At 42.8% G+C, this 23,915-nt stretch overlaps 1 protein-coding gene across 1 annotated transcript in view; it reads right to left on the bottom strand.

Annotated features, from left to right (window-relative positions):
• The window catches only part of LOC311129895 (chemokine-like protein TAFA-5), a gene marked incomplete at its 5' end in the record, with an annotated part of 153,206 nt that overhangs the window by 16,756 nt on the left and 112,535 nt on the right, over nucleotides 1-23,915 (bottom strand). Inside the window, one exon of the mRNA XM_084162424.1 lies at nucleotides 131-258. Coding sequence (XP_084018550.1) covers nucleotides 131-258 — 128 coding nt within the window. The remainder of the gene's footprint in view (nucleotides 1-130; nucleotides 259-23,915) is intronic.

Genomic DNA, 23,915 nt, shown 5'->3' with positions numbered 1-23,915 from the left:
CATTGGTGGTTGATGGAATTAGAATGACTACAATTGACATTCCTATTCAAGTTAACATTCTGGTCATTCTAATTCCAAGGAGTTACCCCCATAATGTACTTTCAAACATAGTGAGAATGTTAAAACTCACCGTAGTGGTTTTGACTCTGCCTCCTGGTTGTGTACAAGTCCATCCAGATTTATTGATTAACAGGTCACAGCCCTCATCTTCCAGACATGGGACCATCTCACACCACTGTTTGGTCCGGACGATACTAGCTGTGGGGTGAAGGAGGGAGGAGAGGAGAGATGGAGAGAGATAAGGAGAGAGGAGGACAGAAAGGGAGAAATAGAGAGACATGGTTAACCTCATTCGGAGGGGTCAAAACACACAACTCTCAGTATTTAAAACAATAAGTCAGTATTTGGGTCCCCGAGTGGCGCAGTGGTCTAAGGCACTGCAGCGCAGTGTAAGCTGTGTCACTAGAGATCCTGGTTCGAATCCAGGCTCTGTCGTAACCGGCCGCGACCGGGAGACCAATGGGGCGGCGCACAATTGGCCCAGCGTCGTCCAGGGTAGGGGAGGGAATGGCCGGCAGGGGTGTAGCTCAGTTGGTAGAGCATGGCGTTTGCAATGCCAGGGTTGTGGGTTTGATTCCCACGGGGGACCAGTATAAAAAAATTATAATGTATGCACTCACTAACTGTAAGTCGCTCTGGATAAGAGCGTCTGCTAAATGACTAAAATGTAAATTTATATTATTTTCAAATGTTAATTTGGTTTTTTAAACTCAGTTGATTGAGGCACTAAAAATAGTAGCCTTCTGGATATACGGCAAGTGTATATGAACTACTAAATAGTTAGCACACAGAGCCAGAGTACTAAAATCCACCTGGCTCGCTCACACTACAAATGTAGGATCTTAATTTGATCACCCTGTTGCAGGATAACTTCCCTGCAGTGTATTTGAGGTTAAAAAAGGCTTCTGAAGTTTGTAATTTCCACTTTGAAATTTCAGACTTGATTTTCCTTTACGAAAAATGTATCAGCCCCTACATAAATCTCCATAAATTATATTCCACATAATATTATTTTCCTGATTTAGCAAACTGGCTCAAATTAAGATCCTACATCTGTGCATCCAAAATATTATCATTGATTAGCCACAAAAAGTGACGCTTTTTCTACATCAGCCTTGTTTGGGGTTGTCTGTTTGTGATGATGCACTTCTGAAACGTCTTCATGGGCAGAAGTGTGTCCTTATCCTTATCCAGCTTGACTGTGGACTAATCAACGGATAGAGTACAGACTAATAATAAACACTTCTTCTGAAACCAACCAAACTGTCTGTCTAATCACAAAGCTTTGTATTTGAGGTAGGCTCTTTGGCGTAGGGACTCATTATACACAAAAGTCTAATTTTAAAAAGTAGGACACACTATTCCCACACCTGCACACCTTCAGACAAATGGCACCCTCAACTGGCCAGAGAGAGAGAGAGAGTGAGAGAGAGAGAGAGAGAGAGAGAGAGAGAGAGAGAGTTAGAGTTAGAGTTAGAGAGAGAGTTAGAGTTAGAGAGAGAGTTAGAGAGAGAGTTAGAGAGAGAGTTAGAGAGAGAGTTAGAGAGTTAGAGGGAAAGAGAGAGATAGACATCTATAGAGATGGATACGTGTCAGGAGAAAAAGTAATCAAGCTCAGCCCTTGGAAGAAAGGAAAAAAAGAGAAAGGGAGAAAAAATGAAAAATGTCCATTCACTGCAGGTGAAAGGGGAAACATGTTGGGAGTCTTTGTCAAGTACTCGCCAAGACAGACGACCCTCAATTGATAAAGACATATTGTGGAGTCTGGTTAATATGGTGTGCGTCCCAAATGGCAACCTATTCCCTATACATTGCACTACTTTTGATCAGAGCCCTATGGAAAAGGGTGCCATTTGTGACTCGGCCATGGTAATACTGTAGGTCCTTCTGGGTTGTTTGGAAGGCTCACAATGATTGTGATAGCCTGTTAGCCCCAATGAATAATCCAATCTAGGATAAAACGAGATGAAGGTGCCCTGCTCCGCTAACATTCAACCATGGGATTAAATTACAAGGCACAACTCTTCACACGGCTTATCTCCTGTACTACACCACTAACACACCACAAGCAAGCACACATGCACGCACACAGGCACAACACACACCCCTAGCAGCTCATTGAGCCATCCGACAACATTTTAATCAGATTCACCCTCCATCCGTAACACCCTCCACATGTCATGATGCCATTCATTCTACTCACTCTCTCCTGGCATTCCTGTTACACTATCTTTCCTTCTTTCTGTCTATAGTGGGCTACCAGCAGTATTGGCCTATACAGCGTACCATGTAACCAGGGCAAGCGGTGTTATTTAATAAAAACACTCCCTCCTTCCCAGCCCAGTCCAGTAGATGTAATTTGGTTGAGGGAAGGTATCTGTGGGTGAGTTCATGTGGCGGTGATAAAGGGAGGAATAACATCATTACACCCACGGTGGGACACTATCTCAGTGAAATGATATATCACACTCATGTCAACCAGCCTGAGAGAGGGCTAAGGTGATAAATCCTGGCTAAATAGAGAGAAGAGGTGATGCTCTGGCTGGCAGGGAGGAGAGAGAGAGGGAGGGCCTGGAAATGCTCATCTACCAAAGCCTGGGATAGGATGGGGATGGATACAGCAGGAGTCGCTGTACTGATGCTAGATCTGCTCACATGATTATAGCTAGGAACCATCTATTATAGCTGATAGGGCCAGCATCAGCAGTTAAAGCCTACATCTGGAGTGCTGCTGATGGCGTACTACCAAAAATAATGTTTCAAGATGTAATGGCTCTCTTGTCGTTCTGTTATCTGTATCTTTCTACATTACACACACACATCCCTTAGCCTGTCCCCTTCTCTGAATCCATGCCCAAGCCTCCAAACCCTCCTCACCCTCACCCTCAGTCCCAGTCACCCTCAGTCCCCAGTCCTGGCCTTCTGCCTACCAGCTCCTCTCCTACATTAGCATGCTCAGCAGGCCCCTGCATGACAGCTCCAAGACCCTTTTAAGCAAATGTAGTGTGTCTAAATTTCACACAGGCATTTCCAAACACGGTGGGCCCTATTGTCAGTCCCCACTCCTCTCCTATGGGCTAAATGGCTAACCGTCCACACACACTGAACACAAACTGAACACACACACACACACATTAGCGCACGGTCATTTGCTTTCATCATCGAAATCCCCTTTCATGTTTCTTTAAACTGCAGTGTGTATGTCCCAAATGGCATACTATTACCTATACAGTGCACTATATTTCACTGGCCCTGGTCAAGGAATAGGGTGCCATTTGGGATGAACACAGTATCTCACTCATTATCCACCACTCTCCTATGCTATAAGCATGACACACGCCCTGGCAGGTTCCTGTTTGTATGTGTGTGTATACCTACAGTATGTGTGTGTTGTGTGCATGCAAGTGTGTGCGTACATCTTTGCGTGTTAGTGTTCATGGTCTATGTTCGCTCGTGTGTGGGCTTCTTTCGTCTGTGTGTGCATGCGTGTGCTCAGACTGACTGTGCATCAGGAATAAAAATAAATCCTAGCTTTGTAATTAGCCACAAGCCTCTGTCTCTCTCTCGCTCTTCCCTTGCGGTCTCTGATTTTCATATGATTATTACACCCATTTGCTGGCTTAATGAATGTCTCGTGTTAAAATCTGCAAAGCCTTTTAAAGCCTGAGATTGTACTGCATTGAATTTGTGTTCCAAATAGCTCCGTCACTCATGAAGCTTCGAGAGGCTGTGATAACGAGATAGCATGCCGACACACATAGCAATAATCCTTGTTTTCCTATGCGTTTAATGGTGGCCCACGTGTCCCTGGAGAGGTGTGTGTGACAACTTATGATCTTCATAAATATTTTATTATCATTGATATCAAGGATATGAAATACTGTATGGCGATACCGTGTGTGCAATAAAGGGAGGACTGTAAAATGCAGGCCATATTATAATATTTTTACTGGCCATATTTTAACTGGATATATTTCTACTGGGAAATTCCTATTGACCTTGAGTTATGACATACTGTATGTATAGGTTTGTTATTGCATAGAGTATTATGTAAATGTACTACAGATGTTAGTGGTTCAATATCCAAAGGTTTCATTTCAAGCCTTTGGAATATTTCTAAAATGTAGCATAGCACTGTGTTTTTGTAGGTGCCATTTTGGTGCATAATTGGCCGTATTTTGAAATGCCAGAGCTCATGGTGTCTGCCAGGGCCCATGGCATGTGCCTGTGTGTGTCAGTGGAGGCACCTCAGAGGAGGAAGGGGAGGACCATCCTCCTCAGTGAAATGTCATAAAAATAAAAATAGTGAAACATTAAAAAAGTTATCGTTTTTAGATACAACTATACTAAATATGTCACCAAATAATTGATTAAAATACACTGTTTTGCAAGGGAGGTCTACAGTAACTTCAACAGCACTGTCTGGGGTAGCACCAGGGTGTAGCCAGAGGACAGCTAGCTTCCGTCCTCCTCTGGCTACATTGACTTCAATAGGAAACCTAGGACGCTCGTAGGCCTCACCCCCTTCCATAGACATACATGGTAATTATGACCACTTCTGGAGGATGTCCTCCAACCAATCAAAACTTTTGCAGTATGAACTAACATGTCTCCATCCAATCATATAATTAGGATCAGAGAATGAACCTAGTGTGTTGTATTGGGATTGTGCCACAGAGCATTATGGGGGTTCTATGTGTTGAGAAGCTAGGTGACATTGTTGGATAGAGATTAAGAGTGAAAGTTGAGCATTTTTTGGATATTATTCAATTCAAATTACCTTAGACGGAGGGATATTATAAATTGTTTTCTTGGTTTTAGAACTTTATTTTTGTGTCCAGTTAGTGGAATTGATTTAAATTTGCCTTGCTAACTTCAGTAGCTAGCTACCTACCAGGACAAGTGTGTAGTTTTTTTCTCCGCCAGAATGGTAGAATGGCCGACACTGCCGGAAATGTTGTGGACTTTTTGTTGAAAAAACCCCTTTCATTCTCTGCGGTACACGGAAAAGGTGTGATTTAAAAGCGAGGGTCGACCTCTGCCTGAGATCAATTCCATGAAGAAGGATGAAAAGGTGAGGGCGTTCAATACCAATTGGTATCAAAAGTATAGCTGGTTAACAGGGAGCTTTTCATCAAGCCGCCTGTATTGCCGGCCTTGCTTGCTTTTTGGAAAGTCTGAGCCTTGGTGGAAAGGTGGGTACAGTGACCTGAAAAACATTCAGCTAAACGGCAAAACAAAAGCAGGGAGCATATAAATGCCCACATCAGATTCAAGCTTCTGGGAAAAAGCTGCATCGATCATGACGAAGGTCTGCATATTAAAACTGCGCAACACAACGAGAAAGTAACAGGGATGTTCTCAAGTGGTTTATCAACACCACTGCGTTTTTGGCCATGCAAGGATTTGCTTTTACATTTAAGTCATTTAGCAGACGCTCTTATCCAGAGCGACTTACAGTTAGTGAATACATATATATATATTTGTATACTGGCCCCCCGTGGGAATCTAACCCACAACCCTGGCGTTGCAAACGCCATGTTCTATCAACTGAGCTACATCCCTGCCGGCCATTCCCTCCCCTACCCTGGACGACGCTGGGCCAATTGTGCGCCACCCATGAGTCTCCCGGTCGCGGCCGGCTGCGACAGAGCCTGAATTCGAACCAGGATCTCTAGTGGCACAGTTAGCACTGCGATGCAGTGCCTTAGACCACTGCACCACTCAGGAGTACACGTCGAGAGGGAACGTTCCGCCAACAAGGGCAACTACAAGGAGCTTGCAGAGGTAATTGTACATTACGATGCTTTACTTGCTGAACATATAGAACTTTCGACAGTCTTTTCTGGGATGTCGAAAACAATTCTGAATGATTTGATAGCTTCCATCGCATCATCTATTAAAAGTTAGATTAAAGAGAGAGGTTGACGCTTTCCACTTTCCTCTGTTATTTATTTAGCAAAGATGATAACACATAATCACTCCGGACAGACACAAGCAAAAACTCATGACATACATGTTGAAGCAGCCTAGGCTACACTTAAACATTAGAGATCTGACATTCTGTATGGGATGAAAACGAGACAATTTTTCAGTCTGATCAACTGTAGGCTACTAATAAGAGCAGCTACATAGAGCCTATGCGCCCTGCCCATCTGTTTTCAATTGGGCTGGCTAGGCTGCCTATACGTTTTTAATCCAAAATTATTCACTGGAATTAATCAATCAACATAATAGTGATGACAGATGTGAGTAAATTTTTTATAAGGCCTACAGTTGCATAGGCCTGCATGATGCAAACATGCATAAAGCAAGCTCAGCCATGTGAGTTCTATTGTCTATCAGTTGTTCTCTATGTGTCTGGGTAGAGGAAATCCCCCTCCTCATCTAGTCTAAATATAATTTATATGAACAAATATAAGGTAGCTGCAGTTTGACAGGGTTTTCACCCCCCCAGTGCCAGGAGTCTTTTTCAGGACTTTTTTAAAACCATGTGACCTGATAAGGAAGAACTGGTCCCATCATAACCCATATAAAACTTTTTTACAACTGATTAATCACTGTCATACCTTATAGGTTCCAGAGTTTTCCTAGTTAGGTTAACATATAAGGAAAAACTCCAGGCCCCAGGGGGTAAAAATTACCCCACCGCTCTGGGACCTATGTCCGCTTGCAGTTGTCAGTTATTGTCTGGTATGTGGATGATCAGGGCTTTATTCAGGAACGTTTCTTAGGCTACTTTGATGTGTCAAGTGGGTGAGATGCGCAGTCTGTGTTTGACTTTATGAATTTTGAGATGTCTGAGATTAACTTCATAGAGAAACTCGTCCAAACCTACGATGGCGCAGCTGTAATGGACTGTACAGTGGGGAAAAAAAGTATTTAGTCAGCCACCATTTGTGCAAGTTCTCCCACTTAAAAAGATGAGAGAGGCCTGTAATTTACACGTCAACTATAACAGACAAATTGAGGAAAAAAATCCAGAAAATCACATTGTAGGATTTTTTATGAATTTATTTGCAAATTATGGTGGAAAATAAGTATTTGGTCACCTACAAACAAGCAAGATTTCTGGCTCTCACAGACCTGTAACTTCTTCTTTAAGAGTCTCCTCTGTCCTCCACTCGTTACCTGTATTAATGGCACCTGTTTGAACTTGTTATTAGTATAAAAGACACCTGTCCACAACCTCAAACAGTCACACTCCAAACTCCACTATGGCCAAGACCAAAGAGCTGTCAAAGGACACCAGAAACTAAATTGTAGACCTGCACCAGGCTGGGAAGACTGAATCTGCAATAGGTAAGCAGCTTGGTTTGAAGAAATCAACTGTGGGAGCAATTATTAGGAAATGGAAGACATACAAGACCACTGATAATCTCCCTCGAATAGGGGCTCCACGCAAGATCTCACCCCATGGGGTCAAAATGATCACAAGAACGGTGAGCAAAACTCCCAGAACCACACGGGGGGACCTAGTGAATGACCTGCAGAGAGCTGGGACCAAAGTAACAAAGCCTACCATCAGTAACACACTACGCCACCAGGGACTCAAATCCTGCAGTGCCAGACGTGTCCACTGCTTAAGCCAGTACATGTCCAGGCCCGTCTGAAGTTTGCAAGAGTGCATTTGGATGATCCAGAAGAGGATTGGGAGAATGTCATATGGTCAGATGAAACCAAAATATAACTTTTTGGTAAAAACTCAACTCGTCATGTTTGGAGGACAAAGAATGCTGAGTTGCATCCAAAGAACACCATACCTACTGTGAAGCATGGGGGTGGAAACATCATGCTTTGGGGCTGTTTTTCTGCAAAGGGACCAGGACGACTGATCCGTGTAAAGGAAAGAATGAATGGGGCCATGTATCGTGAGATTTTGAGTGAAAACCTCCTTCCATCAGCAAGGGCATTGAAGATGAAACGTGGCTGGGTCTTTCAGCATGACAATGATCCCAAACACACCGCCCGGGCAACGAAGGAGTGGCTTCGTAAGAAGCATTTCAAGGTCCTGGAGTGGCCTAGCCAGTCTCCAGATCTCAACCCCATAGAAAATCTTTGGAGGGAGTTGAAAGTCTGTGTTGCCCAGCGACAGCCCCAAAACATCACTGCTCTAGAGGAGATCTGCATGGAGGAATGGGCCAAAATACCAGCAACAGTGTGTGAAAACCTTGTGAAGACTTACAGAAAACGTTTGACCTCTGTCATTGCCAACAAAGGGTATATAACAAAGTATTGAGAAACTTTTGTTATTGACCAAATACTTATTTTCCACCATAATTTGCAAATAAATTCATTTAAAAATCCTACAATGTGATTTTCTGGATTTTTTTTCTTCATTTTGTCTGTTATAGTTGACGTGTAAATTACAGGCCTCTCTCATCTTTTTAAGTGGGAGAACTTGCACAATTGGTGGCTGACTAAATACTTTTTCCCCCCACTGTATCTATTTGAATTTACAGCTAAGTCCCCTCCTGTTCCCTGACTAAGAGGTGATGACTACTCCACTCCACTACCATTGTCAACTTTCTCCTGACATGAACTGAGGCCACATCTCATGTGCCCGCTCATCCACTGGCACATTGCATGTTTCCCCTCCAAGCACTGTGAGTACCCCTATCAATTTTCTCTCATTACTGTATGTTTATCACATACACAAACACAATCACATTATTACACATCAATGATTTTACTTCTTGCTTGGACTAACTCATTCTTAACTATTTTGTCTAACTGTGTAGTGTGTTGTGTTACTGTTTTTTTGTCTTCCCAGTCAAATCCTGTCCTGCACTGGTCAAGCCTCTGAACATCTCAACTCATGCCTCATTCAGTCACTACTGTGATCCCTTTCCAACACGGTGTAAGTAGCCCTCTCATTCCCATTCCCCATAATATTGTACTATAAATGTCTTTATTAAATGCTTTAGGTTAAAATAATTCGTCTTTGACGATTTTTGAAACACACTTTGTCGTCTCCGTGCGTTCCGCGCCTATACCGTGGGTCTCCCATTCTCCTCAATTTTTCAAGTCACCAGCCTCCACTGGTGTGTGTATGTGTTGTCTGTGAGCCATCAGGCATACTGAGGCAAGTGTGTGGAGCGGGGATGGGATGTCTTCAGTGATATCGTACACTCGCAGATGTGCTCGGACATTTCCCCCCTCCAAACACACACGCACACACATAGCCTGAAGATGCAGTAAGCCAGAGGAGGAAATGTCAACCTGAACAGGAGTCTTCGTCGATGGAGATCATTTAATAATAACTCAGGTCTGCTGGGACCTCCGTCAGTACATCTGCACCAGACAGACAGCAAGGCCCCGTCGGCTGCTCCTACCCAAACATTGAAAGCTTTTTTAAATTGTCTATATCAAGCCATTATGTGCAATGCGTTGTTCATACTGTACATGCTCAGAAGGAAATAGAATAATGTACAGTTGAAGTCGGAAGTTTACATACACTTAGGTTGGAGTCATTAAAACTTGTTTTTCAACCACTCCACAAATGTATTGTTAACAAATTATAGCTTTGGCAAGTCGGTTAGGACATCTACTTTGTGCATGACACAAGAACTGAAAAAGCGTGTGCGAGCAAGGAAGCCTACAAACCTGACTCAGTTACACCAGCTCTGTCAGGAGGAATGGGCCAAAATTCACCCAACTATTTGTGGGAAGCTTGTGGAAGGTTACCCGAAACGTTTGACCCAAGTTAAACAATTTAAATGCAATTCTACCAAATACTAATTGAGTGTATGTAAACTTCTGACCCACTCGGAATGTGATTTTACATTTTTGTCATTTAGCAGACACTCTTATCCAGAGCAACATACAGGAGCAATTAGGGTTAAGTGCCTTGCTCAAGGGCACATTGACAGATTTTTCACCTAGTCGGCTCGGGGATTAGAACCAGCAACCTTTCGGTTACTGGCACAACACTCTTAACCACTAAGCTACCTGCCGCCCCATGATGAAATAAATAAAAGCTGAAATAAATAATTATCTCTACTATTATTCTGACATTTCACATTCATAAAATAAAGTGGTGATCCTAACTGACCTAAGACAGGGAATTTTTACTAGGATTAAATGTCAGGAATTGTGACAAACTGAGTTTAAATATATTTGGCTAAGGTGTATGTAAACTTCCGACTTCAACTGTACACTACCAGTCAAAGGTTTGGACACACCTACTCATTCAAGAGCTTTTCTTTATTTAAAAAAAAAATTACATTGTAGAATAATAGCGAAGACATCAAATCTATGAAATAACACATATGGAATCATATAGTAAACAAAAAAAGTGTTAAACAAATCTAAATATATTTGAGATTCTTCAAATGGGCACCCTTTGCCTTGATGACAGCTTTGCACACTCTTGGTATTCTCTCAACCAGCTTCATGAGGTAGTCACCTGGAATGCATTTCATTTAACAGGTGTGTCTTCTTAAAAGTAATTTGTGGAATTTATTTCCTTCTTAATGAGCTTAACTTTTGATACTACTATTGGTAGTCCCCTGAGCTTCTCCTGGTCAGGTTCATATGTAGCAATATACAATGCATTCGGAAAGTATTCAGACCCCTTGACTTTTTCCACAAATTTGATACGTTACAGCCTCATTCTAAAATGGATTAAATTGTTTTTTTCCATCATCAATTTACAAACAATACCCCATTATGACAAAGAAAAACATGTTTATTTGCCAATTTATCATTTTTTTTAAAGAACTGAAATAGAACATTTAAGTATTCAGACCATTTACTCAGTACCTTGTTGAAGCTCCTTTGGCAGCGATTACGGCTTTGAGTCTTCTTGGGTATGACCCTACAAGCTTGGCCACCTGTATTTGGGAAGTTTGTCCAATTCTTCTCTGCAGATCCTCTCAAGCTCTGTCAAGTTGGATGGGGAGAGATGCTGCACAGCTATTTTCAGGTCTCCAGAGATGTTCGATCGGATTCAAGTCCGGAATCTGTCTGGGCCACTCAAGGATATTCAGAGACTCGTCCCGAAGCCACTCCTGCGTTGTCTTGGCTGTGTGCTTAGGGTCGTTTTCCTGTTGGAAGGTGAACCTTCACCCCAGTCTGAAGTCCTGAGCGCTCTGGAGAAGGTTTTCATCAAGGATCTCTCTGTACTTTGCTCCATTCTTCTTTGCCTTGATCCTGACTAGTCTCCCAGTCCCTGCTGCTGAAAAAACATCCCCACAGCATGATGCTGCCACCACCATGCTTCACGTTAGGGATGGTGACAGGTTTCCACCAGACGTGACGCTTGGCATTCAGGGCAAAGAGTTCAATCTTGGTTTCATAAGACCAGAGAATCTTGTTTCTCATGGTCTGAGAGTCCTTTAGGTGCCTTTTGGAAAACTCCAAGCGGGCTGTCATGTGACCTTTACTGAGGAGTGGCTTCCGTCTGGCCACTCTACCATAAAGGCCTGATTGGTGGAGTGCTGCAGAAATGGTTGTCCTTCTGGAAGGTTTTCCCATCTCAACAGAGGAACTCTAGAGCTCTGTCAGAGTGACCATCGAGTTGTTGGTCACCTCCCTGACCAAGGCACTTCTCCCCCGATTGCTTGGCCGGACGGCCAGCTCTAGGAAGTGTCTTGGTGGTTCCAAACTTCTTCCATTTTAGAATGATGCAGGCCACTGTGTTCTTGGGGACCTTCAATGCTGTAGAAATGTTTTGGTACCCTTCCCCAGATCTGTGCCTCGTCACAATCCTGTCTCAGCGCTCTTCGGACAATTCCTTCGACCTCATTGCTTGGTTTTTGCTCTAACATGCACTGTCAACTGTGGGATCTTATATAGACAGATGTGTGCCTTTTCAAATCATGTCCAATCAATTGAATTTAACACAGGTGGACTCCAATCAAGTCGTAGAAACCATCTCAAGGATGATCAATGGAAACAGGATGCACCTGAGATTTCGAGTCTCATAGCAAAGGGTCTAAATACTTATGTAAATAAGCTATTTCTGTTTTTAATTTTTTATTAAAACAAATATATTTAAAAAAAACTGTTTTCGCTTTGTCATTATGGGGTATTGTGAAAAACTACTGGACCTAGTCATTAGCTATCCTAGAATTATAATTCCTATGTAGGACACACAGGCAGAAACAACGAGATAGCATACCATCACGCGTAGCAGAACACGTAGTGTTACATGATGTTCCTGTTCACACTCAGACTCCCAGATGTGTTAGCTCGACAGTTAAGTTGTTAATGAAGAACCTATACAGCTGGGCTAAACCAATGCCCCCTCAGGACACAACACATTACACTCAATCCCCCAACTCTCTCTCTCTCTCCCTCTCTCTCTCTGTCTCTCTCTCCTCTCTCTTGTGTGAATCAGGCAATTTAGCCTCTATTGACCTCTCCATACCAAACATATCCACTATATATTATGCATAACCTTTTGCTTGGCAGATTTCCCACATAACCAGTGTTTATTCCCTATTCTCCATAATATAATACACAAAGACTGCTGAAAACTAAACAGCATTCAATTATGAAACAAGCAGCTATGAAATTGAACGGCAACCACTATTTCTTCTAGACTACGGACAAAAAGCAAGACGGAATCACTAACTATCTTCTCAAAACCTTTTGGGCAACAACATTCAATTATGAAGTCTGTGTACAAATAGCAGAAATAATCAAAGACTATCTTCACAAAACAGGGACAGTGATGTTTGCTGTATACTGTATGACATGATATACAGTAGTGATGGTGGGAAACAAATCACTACAGCTACATATCACAATATTATTTTTGGAAGATATTATATCGAGTAATATATACATTGAACTAAAATATAAATGCAACATGCAACAATTTCAAATATTTTACTGAGTTACAGTTCATATAAGGAAATCAGTCAATTGAAATAAAATCATTAAACCCTAATCTATGGATTTCACATGACTGGGAATACAGATATGCATCTGTTGGTCACAGATACTTTTAAAAAAAAGTAGGGATGTGGATCAGAAAATCAGTTAGTATCTGGGCATAGAGTTGATCAGGCTGTTGATTGTGGCCTGGGGAAGGTTGTCCCACTCCTCTTCAATGGCTGTGCGAAGTTGCTGGATATTGGCGGGAACTGGAACACGCTGTCGTACGCGTAGATCCATAGCATCCCAAACATGCTCAATGGGTGACATGTCTGGTGAGTATGCAGGCCATGGAAGAACTGGGACCTTTTCAGCTTCCAGGAATTGTGTGTAGATCCTTGAGACGTGGCCGTGCATTATCATGCTGAAACGTGAGGTGATGGTAGCGGCAGACGAATGGCACAACAATAGTCCTCAGGACCTCGTCACGGTATCTCTGTGCATTCAAATTGTCATCGATTAAATGAAATTGTGTTCATTGTCCATAGCTAATGCCTGCCCATACCATAACCCCACCGCCACCATGGGGCAAACTGCTCGCCCACACGACACCATACACGCTGTTTGCCATCTGCCCGGTACAGTTGAAACCGGGATTAATCCATGAAGAGCACACTTCTCCAGCGTGCCAGTGGCCATCGAAGGTGAGCATTTGCACACTGAAGTCGATTACGACGCCTGTCCGGGTGACTGCACTCAGACGATCCCTCAGGTGAAGAAGCCGGATGTGGAGGTCCTGGGCTGGCGTGGTTACACGTGGTCTTTGGTTGTGAAGCCAAATTCTCTAATTTGACATTGGAGGTGGCTTATGGTAGAGAAATTAACATTCAATTCTGGTGGACATTCCTGCAGTCAGCATGTGAATTACAAGCTCTAAAAACTGCACATTTTAGACTGGTCTTTTATTGTCCCCAGCACAAGGTTACCTGTGTAATGATTATGCTGTTTATTCAGCTTCTTGATATGTCACAGCGGTCAGGTGGATGGATTATCTTGGCAAAGGAGAAATGCTCACTAACAGGGATGTAAACAAAATTGTGCACAAAATTTGAGAGAAATAACCTTTTCTGCAAGGTAGCGTTAGCACCTGGTAAATTTCATCCTATCTTCTTTTTAAATAGTGAGGCAACATGTTTTCAGCACTTTTAGTTCCATGACTGATCTGAACAAATGTTCTCATGCTCTCTCTTGTCTCTCTACAGCAGACATACTGACATATACAGTGGGGAGAACAAGTATTTGAGACACTGCCGATTTTGCAGGTTTTCCTACTTACAAAGCTTGTAGAGGTCTGTATTTTGTATCATAGGTACACTTCAACTGTGAGAGACGGAATCTAAAACAAAAATCCAGAAAATCACATTGTATGATTTTTAAGTAATTAATTTGCATTTTATTGCATGACATAAGTATTTGATACATCAGAAAAGCAGAACTTAATATTTGGTACAGAAACCTTTGTTTGCAATTACAGAGATCATACGTTTCCTGTAGGTCTTGACCAGGTTTGCACACACTGCAGCAGGGATTTTGGCCCACTCCTCCATACAGACCTTCTCCAGATCCTTCAGGTTTCGGGGTTGTCGCTGGGCAATACGGACTTTCAGCTCCCTCCAAAGATTTTATATTGGGTTCAGGTCTGGAGACTGGCTAGGCCACTCCAGGACCTTGAGATGCTTCTTACGGAGCCACTCCTTAGTTGCCCTGGCTGTGTGTTTCGGGTCGTTGTCATGCTGGAAGACCCAGCCACGACCCATCTTCAATGCTTTTACTGAGGGAAGGAGGTTGTTGGCCAAGATCTCGTGATACATGGCCCCATCCATCCTCCCATCAATACGGTGCAGTCGTCCTGTCCCCTTTGCAGAAAAGCATCCCCAAAGAATGATGTTTCCACCTCCATGCTTCACGGTTGGGATGGTGTTCTTGGGGTTGTACCCATCCTTCTTCTTCCTCCAAACACGGCGAGTGGAGTTTAGACCAAAAAGCTCTATTTTTGTCTCATCAGACCACATGACCTTCTCCCATTCCTCCTCTGGATCATCCAGATGGTAATTGGCAAACTTCAGACGGGCCTGGACATGCGCTGGCTTGAGCAGGGGGACCTTGCGTGCGCTGCAGGATTTTAATCCATGACGGCGTAGTGTGTTACTAATGGTTTTCTTTGAGACTGTGGTCCCAGCTCTCTTCAGGTCATTGACCAGGTCCTGCCGTGTAGTTCTGGGCTGATCCCTCACCTTCCTCATGATCATTGATGCCCCACGAGGTGAGATCTTGCATGGAGCCCCAGACCGAGGGTGATTGACCGTCATCTTGAACATCTTCCATTTTCTAATAATTGCGCCAACAGATGTTGCCTTCTCACCAAGCTGCTTGCCTATTGTCCTGTAGCCCATCCCAGCCTTGTGCAGGTCTACAATTGTATCCCTGATGTCCTTACACAGCTCTCTGGTCTTGGCCATTGTGGAGAGGTTGGAGTCTGTTTGATTGAGTGTGTGGACAGGTGTCTTTTATACAGGTAACGAGTTCAAACAGGTGCAGTTAATACAGGTAATGAGTGGAGAACAGGAGGGCTTCTTAAAGAAAAAGTAACAGGTCTGTGAGAGCCGGAATTCGTACTGGTTGGTAGGTGATCAAATACTTATGTCATGCAATAAAATGCAAATTAATTACTTAAAAATCATACAATGTGATTTTCTGGATTTTTGTTTTAGATTCTGTCTCTCACAGTTGAAGTGTACCTATGATAAAAATTACAGACCTCTACGTGCTTTGTAAGTAGGAAAACCTGCAAAATCGGCAGTGTATCAAATACTTGTTCTCCCCACTGTATGTTTGGAACATCAAATCGCAGCATTGAATTGAAATATATATAGAATCGTGAGAATCACAATACATATCATATCGCCACCTAAGTATCGTGATAATATCGTATATTGAGCTCCCTGGCAATTCCCAGCGCTATACAGTATATTATCAAAGCTTCACACTCTTTCTGAACCTATTGGTATTGGCGGTATCATCAAACAGTTGAGCTATAGGGGCAACACAGTCTGTCCCAAATGGCACACTATTCATTACAATGCACACTCAAAAAAAGGTGCTAATTAGTACACACAACAAATGAGGGTTCATCAAGGGTCCTTTGGGAAGGGTGAAGGTTCTATGTGGAACCATAATGACTCAAATAACTATTTGAGCTCTTCAATGGTTATTTTCAGTTCACAAAAGGGTTATTTGGTCTTTTAGTGATAATTCAAATGTGGGGTAGGTGGCTCATTAGAATATTTTGAGGCGTGGTTTGCACACAGCTCTTTTTTATTTTATTTTTTATGTTTATAATAATTTTAAAATAAATTCATCATTTTCTTTCTCATCTCCATACAAAAACCTATACACATGAAAAAGAAATTACACACGCACACAAACAATGACTACATCTCATCTCATCTGCCGAGACCCGCATGCTCACACCCCCATCCCTAATGACTGCATTATTGTTTGCCACAGCTCCTTTTGTGCAACCGTGAGTGAGAGTTTCATTCCAGTTCAACATGTTGTGTTATACCATTACATATTATAAATTATATGATGATGGCCAGTGACGGTGGCCTTGTGTCAATTGAGAACGGTTGACTAAATCTGTCAGTGGTTCTCAATTCTCCCCTCAGAGACACCCAGCTGTTCCAGCGGTAGGTTACTAAATGAAATTAGTCAATTAACACAATATTAGCGCCTATGGAAACGTAACAATATAATATGGCCGACCAGAATAAAAAATCCTGTATGGTTCTTAATACGATCTACAAAGAACATTTCAGATTGAGAAAGGTTCTTTATAGAAGCATTATCAACAAATGTTCTATAAAGAACCATAAAAAAGGGTTCTATTTGGCCCCATAAAGATTTATAACCATAACGGAACCCGTTTTGGGTGCTATATAGAACCTTTTTTAAAAGTTCTTTATAGAACCTAAGGAAAGGGTTCTTTATAGCACCATACAGGTTCAATTTAGAACCTTATGAGCATGGTTCTTTATTGAGCATGGTTCTTTATTGAACCCCAAAAAAAAAGTTATGAATACAGTTGAAGTCGGAAATGTACATACACCTTAGCCAAATACATTTAAACTCAGTTTTTTACAATTCCTGACATTTAATCCTAGTAAAGATGCCCTGTTTTAGGTCAGTTAGGATCACCACTTTATTTTAAGAATGTGAAAAGTCAGAATAATAATAGAGAGAATTATTTCTTTCAGCTTTTATTTCTTTCATCACATTCCCAGTGGGTCAGAAGTTTACATACACTCAATTAGTATTTGGTAGCATTGCCTTTAAATTGTTGAACTTGGGTGAAACGTTTCGGGTAGCCTTCCACAAGCTTCCCACAATAAGTTGGGTGAATTTTGGCCCATTCCTCCTGACAGAGCTGGTGTAACTGAGTCAGGTTTGTAGGCCTCCTTGCTTGCACACGCTTTTTCAGTTCTGCCCACACATTTGATATAGGATTGAGGTCAGAGCTTTGTGATGGCCACTCCAATACCTTGACTTTGTTGTCCTTAAGCCATTTTGCCACAACTTTGGAAGTATGCTTGGGGTCATTATCCATTTGGAAGACCCATTTGCGACCAAGCTATAACTTCCTGACTGATGTCTTCAGATGTTGCTTCAATATATCCACATAATTGTCCTTCCTCATGATGCCATCTATTTTGTGAAGTGCACCAGTCCCTCCTGCAGCAAAGCACCCCCACAGCAGTTCTTCGGCATGCAAGCTTCACCCTTTTTCCTCCAAACATAACGATTGTCATTATGGCCAAACAGTTCTATTTTTGTTTCATCAGACCAGAGGACATTTCTCCAAAAAGTAAGATCTTTGTCCCGATGTGCAGTTGCAAACCGTGGTCTGGCTTTTTTATGGCGGTTTTGGAGCAGTGGCTTCTTCCTTGCTGAGCGGCCTTTCAGGTTATGTCGATATAGGACTCGTTTTACTGTGGATATAGATACTTTTGTACCTGTTTCCTTCAGCATCTTCACAAGGTCCTTTGCTGTTGTTCTGGGATTGATTTGCACTTTTCACACCAAAGTATGTTAACCTCTAGGAGACAGAACGCGTCTCCTTCCTGAGCGGTATGATGGCTGCATGGTCCCATGGTGTTAATACTTGCGTACTATTGTTTGTACAGATGAACGTGGTACCTTCAGGCGTTTGGAAGGATGAACCAGACTTGTGGAGGTCTACAATTTTTTTTCTGAGGTCTTGGCTGATTTCTTTTGATTTTCCTATGATGTCAAGCAAAGAGGCACTGAGTTTGAAGGTAGGCCTTGAAATACATCCACAGGTACACCTCCAATTGACTCGAAAGATGTCAATTAGCCTATCAGAAGCTTCTAAAGCCATGACATCTATTTCTGGAATTGTCAAAGCTGTTTAAAGGCACAGTCAACTTAGTGTATGTAAACTTCTGACCCACTGGAATTGTGATACAGTGAATTATAAGTGAAATAATCTGTCTGTAAACAATTGTTGGAAAAATTACTTGTGTCATGCACAAAGTAGATGTCCTAACCGACTTGCCAAAACTATAGTTTGTGGAGTGGTTGAAAAAATAACAAGACATTTGTGGAGTGGTTGAAAAAAAAGTTTTAATGACTCCAACCTAAGTATATGTAAACTTCCGACTTCAACTATATCACCAAAAGTGTTGCACGATGGTTACAATCCAAAGAACCTCTATCTGGTACTATTTAGAAGAAAAGGAATTGTGTGTACCAAAAAGGGATCTTCATTTTGTCCCTGTAGGGGACATTTGTTTTTGGGTGTGGAGAACTTTTTTATATCAGTTCTTTGAATAACCCTCTGTATAACCATTTGTATGGTTATTCATTACACTGTTAGAACCAGAGGGTTCTTCATTACACTGTAAAACATTTCCCGGCTATTGGTTGCAGTGACAATATACAAAGAGTTACTATATTTTTTAATGGATTAATGTATTGTTGCTGTAAGAGACAGCATACTGCTATTTTGTGATTAGATGGGAGTGAACCTCACTTGGGATTTGAAGTCATAACCTCCTGGTTGCTAGTGACCTGAATGTCCACCGGGTCTGTGGGTATGACAGAGATTGTTAAAAGATTAGAACCAATAGACATTCTGTCATTTGTCCCTATGGGGGAACCCTTTTGGGGGCCATGTAGAACCCTTTGATTTTTTAGAACACTCTCACAAGGAACCCTAGGTGGGTTATTTGTTTTGTCTCTGTAGTTTTGTCTCTCACGAAGAACCCTCTGGTTCCATGGTTTTGTCATCTGTCCCTATGGAGGAAACCTTTTAGGGGGTGCTACTAATCACCACAAACAACCCAAAATAACCACAAACAACACCAAACAACCCCAAACATGTACCCAAAAGAACCCAAAAGTACCCCAAAACAACTACAAACAACCCCAAACAGACACCGAAAACATCCCAAAAGTATCCAAAAGTACCCAAAACAACCACAAACGAACCCAAACATCTACCCAAAACCACTAAAAAGTACCCAAAACAACCCCCCAAAAAGAATTAGATGTTCATCCATGTTCTAAGCTGACCTATGGAATTGTTTTAAGATGGTCACACCATGGATCATTTAGCTATTTGAGTTTGAATTTTAGGACCCCTTTAGGTATCCCTAAGAAATATATAACAATTATTTGGTAAAATATTGAATTTGGCCTTTAATAATATAGCCCATAGAAACGCATTGAATAACACAATTATAAATGGCAAAACAGACAGTCAAAAAATGTATCATTAGGGTATAAAGGTTTTGAAGTGTCTGTCCTATATTTAGGAGATATAAGAAAGCTCAGGAAATATATTTTTTAAAAATTACACATGTTGAACCCCTTTTTTGGGTAGGCACAAAACTACCTCCATACTTCCATTTATTTTTAAAACCGGTACCGGTTACCTTCAGACGAGTCCTGTGACATTTGTGGGAGTTTGTGAGAACCCTTTCCACAGTGGGGTCACATTAGTTTGTAGCCCAAATAGTTTGGATGCTACAAAACACATACACGTACCGACTTCAGATGAGTCCCATGACACTTGTGGAGGTCGTAGAGCAAAACGGAGACCACCCTCATGAGAGTCTCCCCTTTCCATAGAATCGTTTTTAGGCAAAACGGTTCGGACGCTACAGACGTTTTAGTGAAAAGACAGATTTTTAGGATGTCTCATGGTCTGACAAACAGCGCTCTAGCTCTGCCACCTTTCACCGTAGATGTGGAAGTGCGACATGAGCAGATGCAGTGGATTGTGATATCTCTAGCTTAAACTGACAGATTTTGATTGGGGATTTTTTTATTATGTTATTTAGATTGGGGGTTGACTCTAGGGGGTTAAGTTTAAGGTAAGGGTTTAGGTTTGGGGTAGGCTTAAAACAAAAATCAACTTCCTATCACTGGATTTGAACGTGCAACCTTTCGTAGAAGAGGCAGATGCTTCCGCCCAGCTGCCATCCCTGCCCACAATGCCATAGCAAAACCGAAACCTACTTGAAGGTAACAGTGCTCACTGTTGCCCCTAGTGGCCAGTTTCCACATCATCTCCCGACATGGATGGACATCGAATACTGACATGTATCACGGGTGACCTGGCTGCAAAATACAGGCAACTAACTGCCATTAAGTCACTATGAAATGCACAGTAACCGCTTAACAGTGCAGCTCTTTATTGTCACATGCTTGGAATCCAAGATGGCGTAGCAGTGCAGTCGTGTTCTTTGTTGTGTGTCCGTGTAAATAGCCAATTTTTTGTATTTTTTTTGTATTTTTCGTACATATTTCCCTATCACACTTTTGATCCTTCTACAAAATATACTTTCCTGCAACCCGCCTCACTCAATGTGGAACGGATTATATTATTGACTTACCTTTCATCTAGAATCTCCAGTTGAAACTAGCTAGCCAGCTAACTAGCTACTTGCTATTAGCCACCGTTAGCGGTTTTCACCCAGAACATCGGATTTTCTCACGGAATAACTGAATCACTGGACATTAACACCGGATCGCAACTAGATAGCCGCAACCGAATGTATGTTGCTGTTGGCTAATCACCACTGCCCCCGAAGCAAGCACCAGTTAGCCTTGAGCTAGTCTCGAGCCAGGCCCATATCCCAGCTATCTACCTCTCTGTCTACCGGACGGGAGTAGCCAGCTAACTAGCTACTTGCTATTAGCCACCATTAGCGGTTTTTCACCATTGTCCGTGGCCTGCACTACCTACCAGCCAGCTCTAGCCTGGACTATTATCGGCCAGTCTGCACTGTCTGCACAGCACGTTATCGACCCAGAACCTATTGTTTTTTCTGCCGGAATCACTGAATCACTGGACCTTTAACACCGGATCATCGCAACTAGCTAGCTGCAACCAAATGGATGTTGTTGTTGGCTAATCAGCCTTGAGCTAGCCTCGAGCCAGGCCCATCTCCCGGCTATCTACCTCTCTGTCAACCGGACGGGACCTCCTAGTGTTGACACGGAGCCCCGCCGATCCAACACGACTGGTCTGCCGACGAAATCGTCTGTTGTGGTTTCAACAGGCTTCCCGTTACGACGTCGACCACGATGATCCATGTGCTAGCCCCGGCCCGCTAGCACACGCAAGCCATGGCCTCTTGCTCGCCAGTGCTGTAGCAGCCCCCGAACTACCTCCGAACTCTCCTATTGCTGTTCACCGGACCTTATGATAACTCAGCTATACAGCTGATGCCTGCTGGACTGTCCCTTTATACGGTACTGCATCCTGTTTATGTTTAGCCTCAGCCCAAACTTTGTCGCCATCACCAGCTGTTGTCTTAGCTCTCTCAAATAACACCTGTGATTGCTTTATGCGTCTCTCCCATGTCAATATGCCTTGCTTATTGCTGTTTCGGTTATTTCTTATTGTACTATTTCACTGTATATCCCCCAGCCCAGCTCAACCTGCCTTAGATAGCTCCTTTGTCCCACCCCCCATACACGCGGAGACCGACTCAATCGGTGCCTCCAGTGATGCTATCTCTTTCATCGTTACCCAACGCTTAGGTTTACTCCACTGTACTCATATCCTTCCATATCCTTGTCTGTACATAATGCCCTGAATCTATTCTACAACGCCTGGAAATCTGCCCCTTTTTTCTCTGTACCCAACGCACTATAAGACCAGTACTTAAAGCCTTTAGCCGTATCCTTATTCTACTCCTCCTCTGTTCCTCTGGTGATGTAGAGGTTAACCCAGGTCCTGTAGCCCCCAGTATCACTCCTACTCTCCAGGCGTTATCATTTGTTGACTTCTGTAACCGTAAAAGCCTTGGTTTCTTGCATGTTAACATCTGAAGCCTCCCCCCTAAGTTTGAGTTATTCACTGCATTAGCACACTCCGCCAACCCTGATGTTCTAGCAGTGTCTGAATCCTGGCTTAGGAAGGCCACCAAAAATTCAGAAATGTCCATCCCCAACTACAACATTTTCCGTCTCGATAGAACTGCCAAAGGGGGTGGGGTTGCAATCTACTGTAGAGATAGCCTGCAGAGCTCTATCGTACTATCCAGGTCTGTGCCCAAACAGTTTGAGCTTCTACATCTAAAAATCCACCTTTCCAGAAATAAGTCTCTCACTGTTGCCGCTTGCAACAGACCTCCCTCAGCACCGAGCAGTGCCCTGGACACCATATGTGAACTGATTGCCACCCATCTATCCTCAGAGTTCGTACTGCTTGGTAACCTAAACTGGGATATGCTTAACACCCCGGCCAACCTACAATCTAAACTAGATGCCCTCAATCTCACACAAATTATCAACGAACCTACTAGGTACAACCCTAAATCTGTAAACATGGGCACCCTCATAGATATCATCCTGACAAATTTACCATCTAAATACACCTCTGCTGTTTTCAACTTGGACCTCAGCGATCACTGCCTTATTGCCTGCGTCCGTAATGGGTCCGGGGTCAAACGACCACCACTCATCACTGTCAAACGCTCCCTAAACCACTTTAGCGAGCAGGCCTTTCTAATTGACCTGGCCTGTGTATCCTGGATGGATATTGACCTAATTCCGTCTGTAGAGGATGCCTGGTTGTTCTTTAAAAGTGCTTTCCTCTCAATCTTAAATAACCATGCCCCATTCAAAAAATTCAGAACTAAGAACAGATATAGCCCCTGGTTCTCCTCAGACATGACTGCCCTTGACCAGCACAAAAACATCCTGTGGCGTACTGCATTAGCATCGAACAGCCCCCGCGATATGCAACTTTTCAGGGAAGTCAGGAACCAATATACACAATCAGATAGGAAAGCAAAGGCTAGCTTTTTCAAACAGAAATGTGCATCCTGTAGCACTAACTCCAAAAAGTTTTGGGACACTGTAAAGTCCATGGAGAATAAGAGCACCTCCTCCCAGCTGCCCACTGCACTGAGGTTAGGAAACACTATCACCACCGATAAATCTACAATAATCGAGAATTTCAACAAGCATTTTGCTACGGCTGGCCATGCTTTCCACCTGGCTACCATTACCCCGGCCACCAGCTCTGCACCCTCCGCTACAACTTGCCCAATCCCCCCCCCGCTTCTCCTTCATACAAATTCAGACAGCTGATGTTCTGAAAGAGCTGCAAAATCTGGACCACTACAAATCATCTGGGCTAGACAATCTGGACCCTTTCTTTCTAAAATTAGCAGCCGGAATTGTCTCAACCCCTATTACTAGCCTGTTCAACCTCTCTTTCGTAACGTCTGAGATCCCCAGAGATTGGAAAGCTGCCGTGGTCATCCCCCTCTTGAAAGGGGGTGACACTCCAGATCCAAACTGTTACAGACCTATATCTATCCTGCCCTGCCTTTCGAAAGTATTTGAAAGCCAAGTTAACAAACAGCACTCTTCCTTGGCTAAATGTAGAAATCTGGAAATTGATGAAAGAACGAGATTATTATCTAAAA

Source organism: Coregonus lavaretus (genome assembly GCF_964263955.1).
Source record: "Coregonus lavaretus genome assembly, chromosome: 5".
In the NCBI taxonomy this organism is placed as follows: Eukaryota; Metazoa; Chordata; class Actinopteri; order Salmoniformes; family Salmonidae; genus Coregonus; species Coregonus lavaretus.
The sequence above is the reverse complement of the archived record's forward strand: the minus strand, read 5'-3'. Positions and strand labels throughout refer to the sequence as shown.